Below are 16,829 nucleotides of genomic sequence, written 5' to 3'. Positions count from 1 at the left end.
GTGTCCTTGTACATGAATCACAAAAATTTAGCACGTTGCTAACGCAAGTAATTAGGAAGGCAAATGGAATGTTGGCATTTATTGCAAGAGGAATGCAGTATAATAGTAGCGCAGTCTTGCTACAACTATACAGGGAATTGGTGAGACAGTACCTATGGCACTGTGTAGAGTTCTGGTCTTACTTGAGGGATATACTCCAATCAAAGAAGGTTCACTAGGTTAATTCCTGGGATGAAGGAAAGGTCCTATGAGGAAAAGTTGAGCAGGTTGGGCCTATACTCACTGGAGTTTAGAACAATGGGAGCTGATCATACTGCTGATCATAAGATGCTGAGAAGGTTTGATAGGGTAGATACTGAGAAGATGTTTCCCTTTGTGGGGGAAATCTAGAACTATGGGACACAGTTTAAAAATAATGGGTCTCCCATTTAGACGGAGAGGAGGAATTTCTTTTCCGAGGGGGTCGTTAGTCTTTAGAATTCCTTTCCCAAGACAGCATTGAGGCTGAGTCCATGAATACATTCAAGGCTGAGTTAGGCAGATATATGATTGACAAGGGAGTCATGGGTTATGGAGGGCAGAAAGGAAAGTGGAGCAAAGGCCACAATCAGATCAGCCATTATCTTATTGAATGGTGGAGCAGGCTTGATCCTGCTTCTTTTTTTATGATCTTATTGATAATCTTTACTTCGCATGGGACACACCATCCCTTCACACTCTGAGCCTGGGTGGAACAGTGGGTTAGACACAGTTCGTCCAGCTCTGATGCTGGGCTCAGATCTTGCCCACATGAATAGGATGAAAGAAATTTCTCTCCACTTTCTGCAACATACTTACCTGAAAGTAGTCTACTTGGAATCGATTCAAGATTGCTGTAAACACAAAGCTATGTGTATATATGCTAAAGTGCCAATCAATCAGCCATCCCACCCAAAGTACAAAAGTAGGTGATCAGAGCAGAACGCTTTACACAAAACATGATGCTGCACCGAGCCCGTGCAGCACTTGCTCCTCCTTGAAGTCCTTCTATTCAGCCCACCCTTCTCAGCTAAAGCAGCAGACAGGCAACTGCGGGATATTAAGGATCACAAGGCTTTCCGAAGATCTGGGAGATCTCCCGGTGACCTCGTCAATGGCTTCAAAAGCAGTTTAAGTGCTCCTTTCCATTTGTCTGAGGATGATGGCACTGAATGGTTATCAATTCAAATTGAAGTTTAAAAGACTGTGATCAAAACTGAGACCAATAGATTTTTGTTGGGTAAGGCTGCTAATGTTACAGAGCAAAGGCGGGGAAATGGAATTGATGCAAGTGAATGGCAGGTCAAGCTCAAGGGGCTAAATAGTCCATTCCTATGGTTGCCTACATAACAAATTACAGTGCTTCAAAGAATAATCTATCATGTAAACTGCTCTGAGACATTCAACTACTGAAAGGGCCTATGTAAGTGAAATATTATAGATTGCAGCGGGAAATATTCACAGAAAACAAAATTAACAGCAAATCCCAGAGCTATTAAAAGATTTTTTTGGCATTTAATCATTCTGTGCTAAATATTTTTCTCTGTCCCTGTCTATAATGGTTTGGAAAAATATAGTTGAATTTTTAACACACATTAGTGCAGGATATCACTACGTTTGAAAATAATACAACAGGAAGTTGTGATGAAGTGCCAGTAAGAGTGGGCTTTTAAAGTCTGAAGATTGTCAAAAGAAGAAGGAGGAAGGTTTCTTCATCACCACTGGGTCAAATTTCCTATCCAACACCATTACCATGGTGATGACAGTAGCTCAGAACTCCATGCTTGAGTCCCTCTAATCAAGCTTCTGCCCTGCCACAGTTCCGAAACACCTCTTATCAAAGTCACAAATTACATCCCATGTGACTGTGACAAAGGTGACCTTTCCCTCCTTGTTTTTCTTGACCTGTCACCTGCCTGTAGCAATGTTGACCATACCATTCTCCTCCAAATCCACTGCTGTCCAGGTGGGTGGGACTACTTTCACGGGTTTCCATTCTTATCTATCAAACCATAGCCAGGGTATCATTTACAACAGGTCTTTTCCTGCCCCTGCACTGTTACCTTTGGTGTACCCTAAAGTCCACCTCCTATTTCTCATCTACATCCTGCCCCTAGGGGACATCATCCAAAAACACAGCGTTGGTTTTCACATGTATATTGCTGACACTCAAGTCTACCTCATCACCACTTCTTTTGACTCCTTCACTGTTGCAAAATTATCAGGCTGCTTACCTGACATCCAGTACTGGACGAGCAAAAATGTCCTCCAATGAAATACTGGGAAGACTGAAGGCATTGTTTTCCATCCAAACTCCATTCCCTAGCTACTAACTCCATCACTCTTCCTGGCAACAGTCTAAGAGTCTAACCCAGACTGTTTGCAACCTTGGTGTCACATTTGATCCCATGATGAACTTCCGTGCCATCACTAAGACTGTCTATTTCCACCTCCATAATATCATCTGACTTTGCCTGTTTCAGCTCATCTGCTGCTGAACCTTCATTCATGCCTTTGTTACCTCTAGACTTGACTATTCCAACGTATTCTTGGTTGGTCTCTGTTATGACACAGTAATGCTGAGCTGTTTAAATCCCAGAGGGAAACTTGAAACAGCTACGACAAATATTTTACAATTTGTATTTATTTTGAGATGCATACCTTGAATTCAGTAGTAATAAGACCACTGAGTCTTATAGTTTCTTACAAAACTAATTAAACCTTTGATTTTAAGCACATACATAGGTTTACAAATTACTATTATGATGATTCCTAGCTCCCCTAGTTAATCTAACTCCCAGTTACACCTCCATTAAGGCAATAGTGAGACACAAAGATTTTAAAAGACCCAGGCGAAGTAACATTATACCCTGAACAATTGAATTCAAAGTGAGCTTTTCTCAGCTTTTGTTCCTTGTAGACAGCAGCTTGAGGCTTAGATGCTGGAGGCTTTTCATAGAATCACAGAATCACACAGTGCAGAAGAGGCCCTTTGGCCCATCGAGTCTGCACCGCCACGTGAGAAACACCTGGCCTACCTACCTAATCCCATTTACCAGCACTTGGCCCATAGCCTTGAATGTTATGATCTGCCCAGTGCTCGTTGTTAGATCTTAGAATTCCTTCTTTCTTTACACGTAATCTCATCTCTGTTATACATAGAGACAGAGTTATACAGCACAGAAACAGGCCCTTCAGCCCATCATGTCTGTGCAAGCCATCAAGCCACCTATCTATTCTAAACCCATTTCCCAGCACTTAGCCCATAAACCCTGTACGCTATGGCATTTCAAGTGCTCATCTAAATACTTCTCAAATGTTGTGAGGGTTCCTGCCTCAACCACCTCCTCAGGCAGCATGTTCCAGATTCCAACCCCCGTCTGGGTGAAGAGATTTTGCCTCAAATCCTCTCTAAACCTCCTGCCCTTTACCTTAAATCTATGCATCCTGGTTATTGACACCTCAGCTAAGGGGAAATGTTTCTTCCTGTCTACCCTATCTATGCCCCTCATAATTTTGTATACCTCTATCAAGTCCCCTCCTAAGCCTTATCTGCTCTAAGGAAAACAACCCTAGCCTATCCAGTCTCTCTCTTTTCAAGTTTCTCCCTTTTCAATGTAAATCCCATTGTCCCAATATGTCTTTTCAACTCTACTATTCTAATAATAAAAATCTTTCATCATACTAATTTTATCAGTAAGCTTTGGGAAAAATAAACACGATTTGGCTTAGCCTCTGTTGGCTAGGTGTAACATTTCATCGCTTCTTTTGAATTCAAGCTACTCTGGTTTATTTAAAAATGTAAATGTTCCCTTTACACCTCACATTCTAAAACTTCACCCATATTTGCCTATTTAGCATTTCAAACCTAGTTTCTCTTCATACATTAAAGCCTTCAGACAAGCTACCTTTAATTCAATTAAGTCCCACACACACAAAAACACACACACATACATAGATACAGACCCCACTATTACTCTACTTTCCAACAAATTCCAATGACATTATGAAAATTATTATATCTTCCTGACAGTCTGCCACCTTGAGGTCATCCAAAACTGCTGCAGTGTCTTAACTCACACCAAGTCCTACTCACCTATCACCCCTATGCTTGCTACACTGCCTCCCAGTCAAGCAACGTCTTGATTTTAAAATTCTCATCCTTGTTTTCAAATTCCTCCATGGTCTTGCACCTCCCTATATCTGTATAATCCTCTGCAGCCCTACAATGATCTGCACTCATCTAATTCTGGCCTCTTGAGCATTCTCAATGTTAATCGTTCCACTACTGCTGGCAGTGCCTTCAGTTTGGATACGTCCTAAGCTCTCGAATTCCCTCCCTAAACCTCTCCATTTTCTACCTCACTTTCCTCTTTTAAGACACTTTTTAATGCTTACCTCTTTGACTAAGTTATGGTCACCTGACCTAATGTCTCCTTATGTGGCTCAGTGTCATATTTTGTTTTGTAATGCTCCTGTGAAGCCCCTTAGAAGTTTTATTATGTTTATATAGCACCTTTAATGTAAGTTGTTGCTGTTGTCCATGTGTAAACTGGGATGGCCAATAAAACGCGGCTTTACCAACATCAGTAACACACCGAGAACAAATTTAAAAAAGGGTAGAATTCCACAATTTTAAGGAACTGGGAAACAGTGAATTATAGTAAGGAGGTAGTGCACAGGGCTTTGAGTGAGGAATGAAAAGAGGAGGGAAGGTGTGCAGAAAGAGCTACTTGGAGAGTAGGACAAACAAGGGAACAAAGTTCAGAAGAACAAGAACCATAATAGCACCAATATAATAGAGAGCAGCAACAGAGAGAGAATAGAAGGCAAAGAGAAGGATCAGCTATTAGACAGTTACCTGCTGGTTGGAGACCCCTGTGGGTAAAGCACCATGTTTATAATCTTTTAGAAGCTGCACTGCTGCTTTGAGATGACTCTGAAAATAAAACATAAGGGAAAAATAGCTTAAAATAATGAATCAAATCACATTTTTTTCAAAACCACATTCTGCTGAGGGAGGCCAGCTGCCATGACTGACTCTGCTGGTAGTTGTAATCACAGCCAGTAACACGTTGTGGAAACAATCACTGCTAACAAACGCTATCCCAGCCACCTGAGCCTTCCCTTACCATCAGGTCCGTATGTCCCCCCTCACTGTGGGAAAGTTCAGGGGTGTGGTGGGAGAAGAGGAAGTAGGGGAATGAGGTGGGTGGAAATAAGGAATCTCCTTCTTGCAGTAATATGCCTTGGGCCTGCTATGTGTTATGACAGGAGAAAGGGAAGTGTCATTTATTTTCCCCCAACATTTATCCTATAATTTTTTGTTGATTGAGGTGAGGGATATTCATTTTGGAAAATGATCTGTGGAGCACCTGCTTACAGCACTGGCATAACACGTTTCCATTCCCACCCCATTTTGAGAACCAAGTGTTTAGTATTAAGCACTCCAACATCAGGTAAAAAAAAATTAAATCCCTACTCTCTGACCCTACAGCTTGCCTCAGTCCAGAACTCTAATGTCCCTAATGCAACACTTTTCCTTTTCCGGCAACAACCATTTTTCTGCCCACCTCTAAGTGAGATTTCCAACTTAACAGCAGTTTCAATTGAACGTATCTTTATGCTCTGGTGGGACATCAGGCATTTCTTGTAGTTCAGCCCAGAGAGAATCAACGCCCTCAGAGCACGTGGAACTGAACTGATGTACTGTCCTCTAGAAACATGGCAAACCCAAACAGGATGGGAACCGCTGCTTCCTCAATGTGCGCCTATCCCCAGGCTGTCCAATTCCATTCCTAATTAGAAACTTCAGAAGGAGATAAAGTCTTTATCTCATTAGAAGTCAACGGTGCATTTTAAGGTTCTGTGTTATACTTGCATGCATAAATCTCACAAAGTAACAGGAGAGGTCCTTTAGCCCTTTGAGTGTGTTCTGCAATTCGATGAGATTATCCAATTCCATATACCACCCCCCACCCCCCTCCATTTCATCCCGTACCCTTAATACTGGTAAACAAAAATCTACTAATCTCAGCTTTGAAAGGAACACATAATCTCACATCAATTGCCATTTGTGGGAGAAAGTCCCAAACTTCTATCATCCTTCCCATATAAAGTGTTTCCTAATTTCACTCCTGAAAGGTCTGGCTCTAATTTTTAGATTTTCTCCCCTAGTCATAGAACCAGTGGGTATACTTTCTCTCTATTTACCCCATCTATTCCCCTTAATCCTCAAAACTTCAATCAAAACACCCCTGAAATTTACAAGGTTTGTGCAATCTCTCTTTCTAATTTAACCTTTGAAGTCCAGATACTATTCCAGATAAGCCTCTCCAAGGCCAATGTCTCCTTCCTAAAGTGTGGTGCTCAGAACTGTTCATAGTATTCAAGACATGGTCTAACTAGAACTTTGTACAATTGAAGCATGACTTCCATACCCTTGTATCCTAGAGCTCTAGAAATAAAAGGCAGCATTTCATTAGCCTTTTTGATTATTTTCTGTATTTGTTCATGACAATGGTCTATGTACTTTGACCCCAAGTCACCTTGGACTTCCACTGTTTCTAGATTTACACCATTTGCAAAACGCTATGTTCCATCCCTCTTCAAGTCCAAAATGGAGGAGCTCCACTGAAATCCTACTTTGAAATCCATTTGCCTCAGATTTTCCCATCCACTTAATCAATTAAATATCTCTCTGGCCAGCCGAGATCAGAGGTGGGTAGTGCACACTACTGGACTCCATGCTGGTAACTCATCGCCATAGAACCACAGAACCATAGAAAAGTTATGGTGCAGAAAGAGGCCATTCAGTCCATCATGTCTGCGCAGGCCAAAAAGAGAAAAAATAAATGAGCCGCTCATTTTAATCCTACTTTCCAGCACCTGGTCCATAGCCTTGCAGGTTACAGCATTTCGGATGCAGATCCAGGTACCTTTTAATTGAGTTGAGCATTTCAGCTTCATCCATCAACTTAGGCAGTGAATTCCACTTGCCCACCACCCTCTGGGTGAAAAAGTTTTTCCTCATGTCCCCTCTAATCCTTCTACCAATCACTTTAAATCTATGCCCCTCAGCTAGGGGAAGCACGTCTTTCATGTCTATTCTATCTAGGCCCCTCAATTTTGTACAGCTCAATTAGGTCCCCCTTAGCCTCCTCTGTTCTAAGGAAAAGAACCCCAGCCTATCCCATCGCACCTCATAGCTGCAATTTTCAAGCCCTGGCAACATTCTTGTGAATCTCCTCTGCACTCTCTCCACAGCAATTATGTCCTTCCTGTAATGTGGTGACCAGAGCTATACACAAAATTCCAGCTGTGGCCTAACCAGCATGTTATACAGTTCTATCATTACGTCCCTACTTTTGTATTCAATACCTCACCCAGCAAAGGAAAGCATTCCATATACTTTCTTGACCACTTTGTCCACCTGTCCTACCACCTTCAGGGACCTGTGAACATGCACTCCAAGGTCTCCCACTTCCTCAACCCCTCTCAATATCTTCCTGCTTATTGAGTGTTCCCTTAGACCATAAGACCATCAGATGTAGGAGCAGAAGTAGGCTATTCAGGCCATTGAGTTTGCTCCGCCATTCAATGAGATCATGGCTGATCTGATAATCCTCAACTCCACTTTCCTGCCTTTCCCCATAACCCTCGATTCCCTTACTGGTTAAAAATTTGTCCATCGCAGCCTTCAATATACCCAACAACCGAGCCTCTACAGCCCTCTGTGGCAAAGAATTCCACAGATTGACTACCCTCTGAGAGAAGAAATTCCTCCTCATCACTGTTTTAAATGGGCACCCCCTTACTCTGAGATTATGCCCTCTGGTCCTAGGCTGTCCCACAAGGGGAAACAACCTCTCAACATCTACCCTGTCAAGCCCCCTAAGAATCTTATATGTTTCAATAAAGTCACCTTTCATTCTTCTAAACTCCAATGAGTACAGGCCCAACCTACTCAACCTCTCCTCATAAGAAAATCCCTCCATATCCAGGATCAACCTAGTAAAACTTCTCTGGACTGCCTCCAATTCCAGTATATCTTTCCTTCGATAAAGGGATCAAAATTGTTCACAGTATTCTTGGTGTGGTCTTACTAGTGTCTTGTATAGTTTTAGCAAGACTTCCCTATTTCTATATTACATTCCCTTTGAAATAAAGGCCAACATTCCATTTGCCTTCCCTATTAGCTGTTGAACTTGTATGTTAGCTTTTTAGGATTCATGCACAAGAACTCCCAAATCCCTCTGTGCTGCAGCTCCTCTATTCTTCCTGCCAAAGTGCATAACCTCACATTTTCCCATATTATATTCCATCTGCTAAGTTTTGCCCATTCACTTAACCTGTCTATATCCCTACAAGAATCCTTGTGTCATCCTCACCACTTGCCTTCCCACCTATTTTTGCATCATCCTCAAACTTGGCGATATTCACTTCCCTCATCCAAGTCATTATTATATAATGTAAATAATTGAGGCCCCTATACTGATCCCTGTGGCACTCCACTAGTTACAGGTTGCCATCCCAAAAATGCCCCTCTTATCCCAACTCTCTGTCTTCTATTAGTTAGCCAACCCTCTATCGATGCAAATACACTACCGGCAAAACCATGGGCTCTTATTTTCTTAAGTAGCCTCATGTGCGGTACCTTATCGAATGCCTTTTGGAAATCCAAATATATTAAGTCCACTGGTTTCCCTTTATCTATCCTGCTCGTTACCTACTCAAGAAATTCTAATAAATTTGGTAGGCATGATTTCCCTTTCATGAAGCCATGCTGACTCTGCTTGATTAGATTATGTATTTCTAAATGCTCTGCTATTACATCCTTTATAATAGACTCCAACATTTTCCCAATGACAGATATCAAGCTAACTTGCCTATTTACCTGTTTTTGTCTCCCTCTCTTTTTGAATAAGGGTGTTCCATTGGCCATTCCCCAATCCTCTGGGACTTATCCAGAATCTAAGGATTCTTGGAAGATTGCTACCAGTGCATCCACTATCTCTGTAGCTACTTCCTTTGGACATTCTGCTTTTTAAATTAACTCCTAACTGATCAAATTCTTTCAGCAGAACCTCCTTTCTAGTCCTATCAATGTTGTTGGTATCAACATGGATGACGATAACTGGATCCCTCCCCCTCCACTCCAAGTTCCTCTCCAGCCCTGAGGAGACATCCTTAACCCTGGCACCGGGCAGGCAATACAGCCTCCGGGACTCACACTCACGGCTTCAGAGAACAGTGTCTATCCCCCTAATTATATTGTCCCCTACCACTACTAAGCTCCCATTTCCTCCCCACTACTTGAAAGGCTCACGGTGCAGTCACACCTACCTGTCCCTGATCACAAACCAAATTTGAATTACCTGATCTCAGGGGGTGACCGCCTCCTGGAGCAAAGTGTCCAGGTAACTTGCCCCCTCCCTGATGTGGCGCAATGTCTGCAGCTCAGACTCCACCTCCTTAACTCGGATCTGAAGTTCCTCGAGCTGCAAACACTTGGTACAGATGGGTTCGCTCTGGATCACCTTGGTGTCCAGCAGTGCCCACATGCAGCAGCAGCAACACATCACCCATCCTGCCATCGCTGATGTATTTTATTAAATTTATTAATTAATTACTCCAGTATCCCCACTCTTTGCACTTTATCATAATTTTTTTTTATACACACCAGTATTGATCTTATACTTAACAAGCTATCTTTAAGAAAAAGAGAAACAAAAGGCTAGAGACCTAAACACAAACTGAAGACTAGAAATACTCACCAATCAGCTGCTCTGTGTTCTTTTCCCTTTCGCGCTCTTTAATGGTCTGACACTCTTCTCCCACTCTCTCACTGTTAAAGGCCCCGCCCCTCTCACACTTGCTCACTGTAAATAACCACGCTGCTTGTCTCACCTTGCTTTGTTTGCACTCCCCAAATGCATTACCTCACACTTTTCCAGTCTGAATTCCATTTTCCACATTTCCATCCATTCAACCAACCAATGATATCATTCTGGAGTGAACAGTTATCCTCTTCACTATCAACTACCCAGCCAATTTTTGTATCATCTGCACATTTCCCAATCATGCCTCCCACATTTAAGTCTAAATCATTAGCAAGGGCCCCAACACTGAGCCCTGTGGAACGCCACTGGAAACAGTTTTCCATTCACAAAAACATCCATCCACCATTACTCTTTGTTTCCTGTCACTGAGCCAATTTTGGATCCAACCTGCCACCTTCCCCTGTATCCCATGAGATCTCACTTTCCTGACCAGTCTGCCAAGTGGGATCCTGTCAAATGCCTTACTGAAATCGATGTAGAGCACATCCACTGCACCACCCTCATCAATCCTCCTTGTTACTTCCTCAAAAAATTATATTTAGTTAGTAAGACACGATCTTCCCCTAACAGAACCATGCTAACTATCCCTGATCAATCCATGCCTGAGTGACAGCTTATCTGGTCTATCAGAATCGTTTCCAATAATTTGACCACCACTTAAGTGCTTATTGTATATAATATTTCACACTCATCCTCCTTAACTAGAATGCCTGCATCATCCCTCTCCTTAGTGAAGACAGAGACAAAATACTCATTGAGAACACTGCCATCTTCTACACCAACCCACAAGTTACCATGTACATCTCTGATAGGCCCTATCCTTTCCTTAGTTATTCTCTTGCTCTTAATATACTGGTAAAACATCTTAGGATTTTCTTTGATTTTACCTGCTAATATTTTTTCGTATCCTCTCTTTGCTTTCCTAATTTCCATTTTTACTTCACCCCTGTACTTTCTATACTCCTCTCGGCTTTCTACAGTATTAAGTCTTTTGTGACTATCATAAGTTTCCTTTTTCTGCTTTATCTTGACCTGTATGCTTCTGGATCACCAGGGGGCTCTAGATCTGTCAGTACCACCCTTTTGCTTTGTGGGGACATGTCTACATTGTGCCCGTGGAATCTCACCTCTGAATGCCTCCCACTGATCTGACAGTTTTCCCTTCTAACAGCTGTATCCAGCCCACTTTCACCCGTTCACCTCTCAGCTTTGTAACATGTGTCTTCCCCCAATTTGGAACTTTTACTCCTGTTCTATCTTTATCCTTTTCCATTATGATGCTAAATATTATGGTCACTATCTCCAAAATAGTCCCCCACTGCCACTTCATCCACTTGCCCTGTTTCATTTCTTAAGACTAAATTTAGAATTACTTCCCCTCTCGTTGGGCCGGTTACATGCTGGCTAAAAAAGTTCTCGAGAGCAGTTCAAGAATTTTGTGCCCACTGTGCCCTTCACACTGTTCATATCGCAATTGATATTAGGATAGTTGAAGTCCCCAATGATTACTGCCCTATTGGTTTTTGCATTCAGAAATCTGTTTCCATATTTGTTCTTCTAACTCTCTTCCACTATTTCAGGGTCTATAGCACACTCCTAACATTGTGGCTGGCCCTTTTTCATTTCTGAACTCAATTTATATGGCCTTATTTGATGCTTCATATAGTATATCATCCCTTCTCACAGCTGTAATTGATTCTTCAACCAATAATGCCACATCCCCACCTTACACACACATGAACCTACGAACATATGAATTAGGAGCAGTAGGCCATTCGGCCCCTCGAGCCTGCTCTGCCATTCAATAAGATCATGGCTGGTTTGAATGTAACTTCAACCCCACATTCATGCCTACCCCCAATAACCTTTCACCCCTTTGTTAATCGAGAATCTAAATCTGACTTAAAAATATTCAAAGGCTCTGCTTCCACCACCTTTTGAGTGAGAGAGTTCCAAAGGCTCACAACCCTCAGAAAAAATTTCTCATCTCTGGCTTAAATTAATAACCCCTTATTTTTAAACAGTAACCTCTAATTCTAGATTCTTCCACAAGAGGAGACATCCTCTCCACATCCACCTTGTCAAGACCCTTCAGGATCTTAAAGGTTTCAATTAAGTGCCTCTTATTCTCCTAAATTCCAGTGGATACAAGCCTAACCTATCCAGCCTTTCCTCATAAGACAACCCACCCATTCCTGGTATTATTCTAGTAAACCTTCTCTGAACTGCTTCTAAAGCATTTACATCTTTCTTTAAATAAGGAGACCAGTTGTACATAATACTCCAGATGTGATCTCACCAATGAAGCATTTGTAATCAATTCCCCCCACAATAAATGATAACATTCTATTAGCTTTCCTAATTAACTGCTGTACCTGCGTACTAACTTTATGTGATTCATGCACTAGGACACCCAGATCCCTCTGAGCCTCAGAGCACTGCAATCTCTCATCATTTAGATAACAAGCTTCTTTTTATACTTCCTCCAACATGAACCATTTCACATTTACCCACATTATACTCCATTTCCCAGGTCTTTTCCCATTCACTTAACCTATCTATGTCACTTTGCAGCCTCCTCACATCCTCTTCACAATTTACTTCCCTAGCTATCTTTGTGTTGTCAACAAATTTAGCAACCATTCCTTTGGTCCCTTCATCCAATAGGATGCCACTATCCTGCCTGAAAATTCTATATCCAGGGATGCTGCCACTTTTGCCCCTCAAGCCAAGTTTCCATTATAGCGATGATATCATGCTGCAATGTGTCTATCTGTGCCGTCAGCACATCAGCTTTATTCACAATGGTCCTTGCATTTACTTATATACTTTTTAACACTGCCAAATTCCTTTGTTATACACTTATTAACCTGCGCTGCTTCTGTCTTTCAGGGTCATTCACAAATTCTCCATATCCCGTTCCCTGCTCTGAAATCGCCCTCAGGTTCCCATCCCCCTGCAAATCTAGTTTACACTCCCCCCACTAGCAAATCTCCCTGCAAGTTTATTCATCCCAGTCCTGGTCTTCAGCCGAACATCTGTCTTGTACAGATCCCACCTACCCCAGAATCAGTCCCAATGCCTCAGAAATCTGATGCCCTCTCTCCTACAGCAGCTTTCCAGCCATGTGTCTATTCACTCAATTCTCCTATTTCTATAGTCACTTGCAAGTGGGACTGGGAGTAATCCTGAGATTACTACTTTAGAGGTCTCGCTTTTCAAGCTCCTTCCCAGCTCCCTAAAGTCTCCTTTCAGGACCTCATCCCCTTTCCTACCCAAATCATTGGTACTAACATGGACCACAATCTCTGGCTGATCACCCTCCCCCAGAAGAATGTCCTGCAGCTGCTCTGTGACATTCTTGATCCTGACACCAGGGTGGTAACATACCATCCTGGAGTCATGTCTACAGCCACAGAAACATCTGTTTGTTCCCTTAACTAACGAATCCCCTATTACTACTGCTCTTCCCCTCTTCGTCCTCCCCTCCTGTACAGAGAAGAGCTGCCTGTGGTACCACAAACTTGGCTCTAACTGCACTCCTCTGAGGAACCATTGCCCTCACCGGTATCCAAAACGGAAAACCGGTTGGTGAGCAGGACCCCAGGGGAATCCTGCACTACCTGCCTAATTTTCTTGGACTGCCTGGAGGTCGCCCATTCCTTTTCTGCCTCCGGGCCCTTAACCTGCAGTATGACCACCTCTCTGAACGTGCTATCCACGTAGCTCTCAGTCTCACGAATGAGCCACAGTGACTCCAGCCACCACTCAATCTCTGAAACCTGGAGCTCAAGGTTCTGCAGCAGGCAGCACTTCTTGCATACTTGGTTGTCTAGGACACTGGTAGCATCCACAACTTCCAAGGAAAACCATAGTGCTAAAGTTATCTTTTTCCTTATTTTATCCCATGTCATGTCTCAATTATGCCCATACTGTATAAAACGAAATAATGCTCTCTAATTTGCATTTGAATGGATACTAACTCCTTTCATCGCCTCAGGAGGGAATCTGTCCCAATGCTTGACCGCTCACTGTTTCCACAGAGTGGTGCCCTCTAATACTATGGTTCTGGACAAAGTGGACCACGATCTTGAGCCATTTTCAATGAGGGCAGCTTGAGGTCAGATCAGCCACCAGCCAATTATTGGTAATAATGGGGCTCATTATTGCTAGTCAGCAACGTGGACGGCCCACAGTGGCCTTGACCATGTCCAGGGAAACGTAGTGGGCTCAGGGCGGGAGTGGGAGGAGGGCACCATGAATCATGAGGTGGGGGTGGGGGGTGCGGCAGGGGCCCTCCCCCAAAACCATACCGGCTGCTGGGCCACAGCTGCGGCTGCTAGCTAGCCATCCCTTGGAGGGATTGTTCCTCCTGGATCATGGTCAGGTAGCTGTGGCATTTTCAAAAATAAAAATAAACTGACCTTGCCTCTCGGTCTCTCCCTCTCTCCATGCTCAGAGCGTCAGCCTCCACCTTGACTGACAGGGCTGCCGATCACTGAACGCTGGAGGGCTTGCCATTCCTGCCATTAAACTGTTCCTTTAAAAATCCGGGTGGCTGTGTCTGGCACAAGCCATGTGGGGTGAGGGCCTAGAAATGAACCAGCGGCCGGGGTCCCAACACAGAAGTGAAAATCCCAGCCACTGAAACTCTATGCTTCCATCCACACTGCTTATAAATGCCAGCTATCCTTGTGTCAGCAGCAAATATGGATGTGTGGGTTTCTATCCCTTTATCCAAGTTATTAATAAATCTAGCCACTGCATCTTCAAAGTACACCATGAGCTGTTAATTGTATATTAATTAAGTGCTTAGTTGCATTCAGGTGCTGGGTACTAGCTGAGCTTCACTTGTGTTCCTATGTATTAGAACAGACTAAAACTATGGTTGTAGAGTTTAGTGGCGCATGCGTGTAATGTGTCTGTAAATAAATGCATATAAATGTGTAAATGCATGTAGACGTGTAAAGGTCAGGCTCCAGTTCTATCCTTTACTGCCTCGCTACTTAGTGTAGAACATGAGCGACATGTACTTGTACCGAGTTCCATAACAACAGGGCACATGTTTACTTTTTCCATTGGATTCAGTCATCAGAATAATGAAAGATAGACGGAAACTGGCCACAATACATGCAGCGCAGGAATTCAAGATTCACAAACCACAAAAAGAATGAGAGATTAGAAGTCTTCCACTAACAAGATGGTGAGCAGGTGGAACAAAACAACAGGAAAACAGTTAATACAACTGAGGTTTCAAACTGCTGCTTTGCATATTAGGTATTGACTACTGAAGTAGTGCTGAATTTCTAACATTGTTGCAGAGCTGATGATTAAATTTAAAAAATGGAGAAGTGGGTATGAAAACAGTCTTTTTTTTTAGAATTAGGGCTATTCAAACAGATTGGGATTACTGGCCGTGGGTGCTGGAAGAAAGGGCACTATGTCGTAGAACCACAGGCTCATATTTAGCAGCTCAGTGAGGTCCCCATGGAGTGTATAAAGGCCCACGTTTAAAAAGGACATCAAATCAAAAACCAGAAACAATAGACCCATTAACTTCAGTTGCTGGCAAGTTGCTAAAAGTGAAATTGGAGATCTGTTGTAAAGAGAAACAAAGAACTTGCATTTAAAAACACCTCTCACAACCTTGGGATGTCTCAAAATACTTTATAGTCAATGACCTGCTTTTTAAAATGTAGTCACTATTGTAATGCAGGAAACATTTGCATACAGCAAGATCTTACAAACAGCAACGAGATAATAAATAAATAACCTGCTTTAGTGAGGTTGGTTGAGGGATAAATATTGGCCCAGGACACTGGGTGGGTGGGGTGTGCAGTTCTGTTGGCTTGATGGCTAGCGCGTGGTTAACCAACAGCGCAGGTTTGATTCCCTTTCCAGCTGTGGTAGACTTGCACATGCCTGCTCCGCCTAGCTCTGAGGTGGGAGGCAGTGGCAAACCACTACTGACAGGAACTGCCAAGGAAACAGCACAGGATGAGCCTTACTCGTTGGTCAAGGATTTGCCTTCTTGCAGACTGGATAGGGCACCCCTGCTCTTCGAATAACATTATGAGATATTTCACATCCATCCAAGAAGCAATCCACAAGTTTGTAAACTATTCCAAGGTATGAGAGTTAGGTCCTTAGATAGAAAAAGCATACCTGTTAAACTGTTGCAGGTATCAAGTGAGTCATGGATGAGGTGAGTGCTACGCAACTAAGATCTTAATCCCCCAGGCCCTGTTCCCACTGGGCTTGTGGGAGTTCAATTGTGCCTTTAGTATGACGAAACACCCAAAGGTATCAACAAAGGTACTAACTTTTTAAAAATATTCAAAGGTGTTTCAAAGGAGAATAAATCAAAATAAAATTTGATACAGAGCCACATAAGGAGGTATGAGGATAATAACGAAAAGCTTGGTCAAAGAGATGAGTTTTAAGAAAAGTCTTTAAGGAGGAAAGGTTTAAGAAAGGAATTCCAGCACTTTGAGCATAGGCAACTGAAGGCACAGCCCTAAATAGTACAGTAAAGAAAAATAAGAAACGTGGAAGTAGCCAGAATTGGAGCAGCAGGAAATCTTGAAGGGTTGTAGGGCTGCAGGAGGTTACAGAGGCAGGGGGCGCTGAGGCCATGGAGATTTGAACACCAGGGTTAAAAAATCAAAGCATTTGATCAGACCAAGAGACAGTGCAGGTCAGTGAGCACAGGGGTGTTAGGCGAATAGGACTTGGTGAGTTAAGACACTGGCAGCAGAGTTTTGGATGACCTCAGGTATGGGAGACCAGCCAGGAGTCCATTGGAATAGTCAAATCCAGAGAGAACAAAGGCATGAGTGTGGGCTTCAGCAGCAGATGAGACAGGGGCGGAATTATAGGGGTGGAAATAGACAGATAGACAGCCTTGGTGATGGCGCAAGTTAAGCTTTATTGTCAAGTAAGATGTACTGGTAGAGATTGTACAGGTTA

The 16,829-nt window shown here is 42.9% G+C and overlaps 1 protein-coding gene across 7 annotated transcripts in view; it reads right to left on the bottom strand.

Annotated features, from left to right (window-relative positions):
- Positions 1-16,829, bottom strand: part of LOC121283022 (sideroflexin-5-like) — a 301,687-nt gene that overhangs the window by 252,294 nt on the left and 32,564 nt on the right. For all 7 annotated transcript variants that reach the window (XR_005944169.1, XR_005944171.1, XR_005944172.1 and 4 more), the window contains one exon: positions 4,880-4,957. Coding sequence is in view for 4 of the 7 variants with exons in the window: in XM_041196941.1 (XP_041052875.1) it covers positions 4,880-4,957 (78 nt within the window). In the remaining 3 variants the exon portion in view is untranslated. The remainder of the gene's footprint in view (positions 1-4,879; positions 4,958-16,829) is intronic.

Source organism: Carcharodon carcharias, chromosome 1, assembly GCF_017639515.1.
Source record: "Carcharodon carcharias isolate sCarCar2 chromosome 1, sCarCar2.pri, whole genome shotgun sequence".
Classification (NCBI taxonomy): Eukaryota; Metazoa; Chordata; class Chondrichthyes; order Lamniformes; family Lamnidae; genus Carcharodon; species Carcharodon carcharias.
Note: the sequence above shows the minus strand (reverse complement) of the source record. Positions and strands in the feature narration are given on the sequence as shown.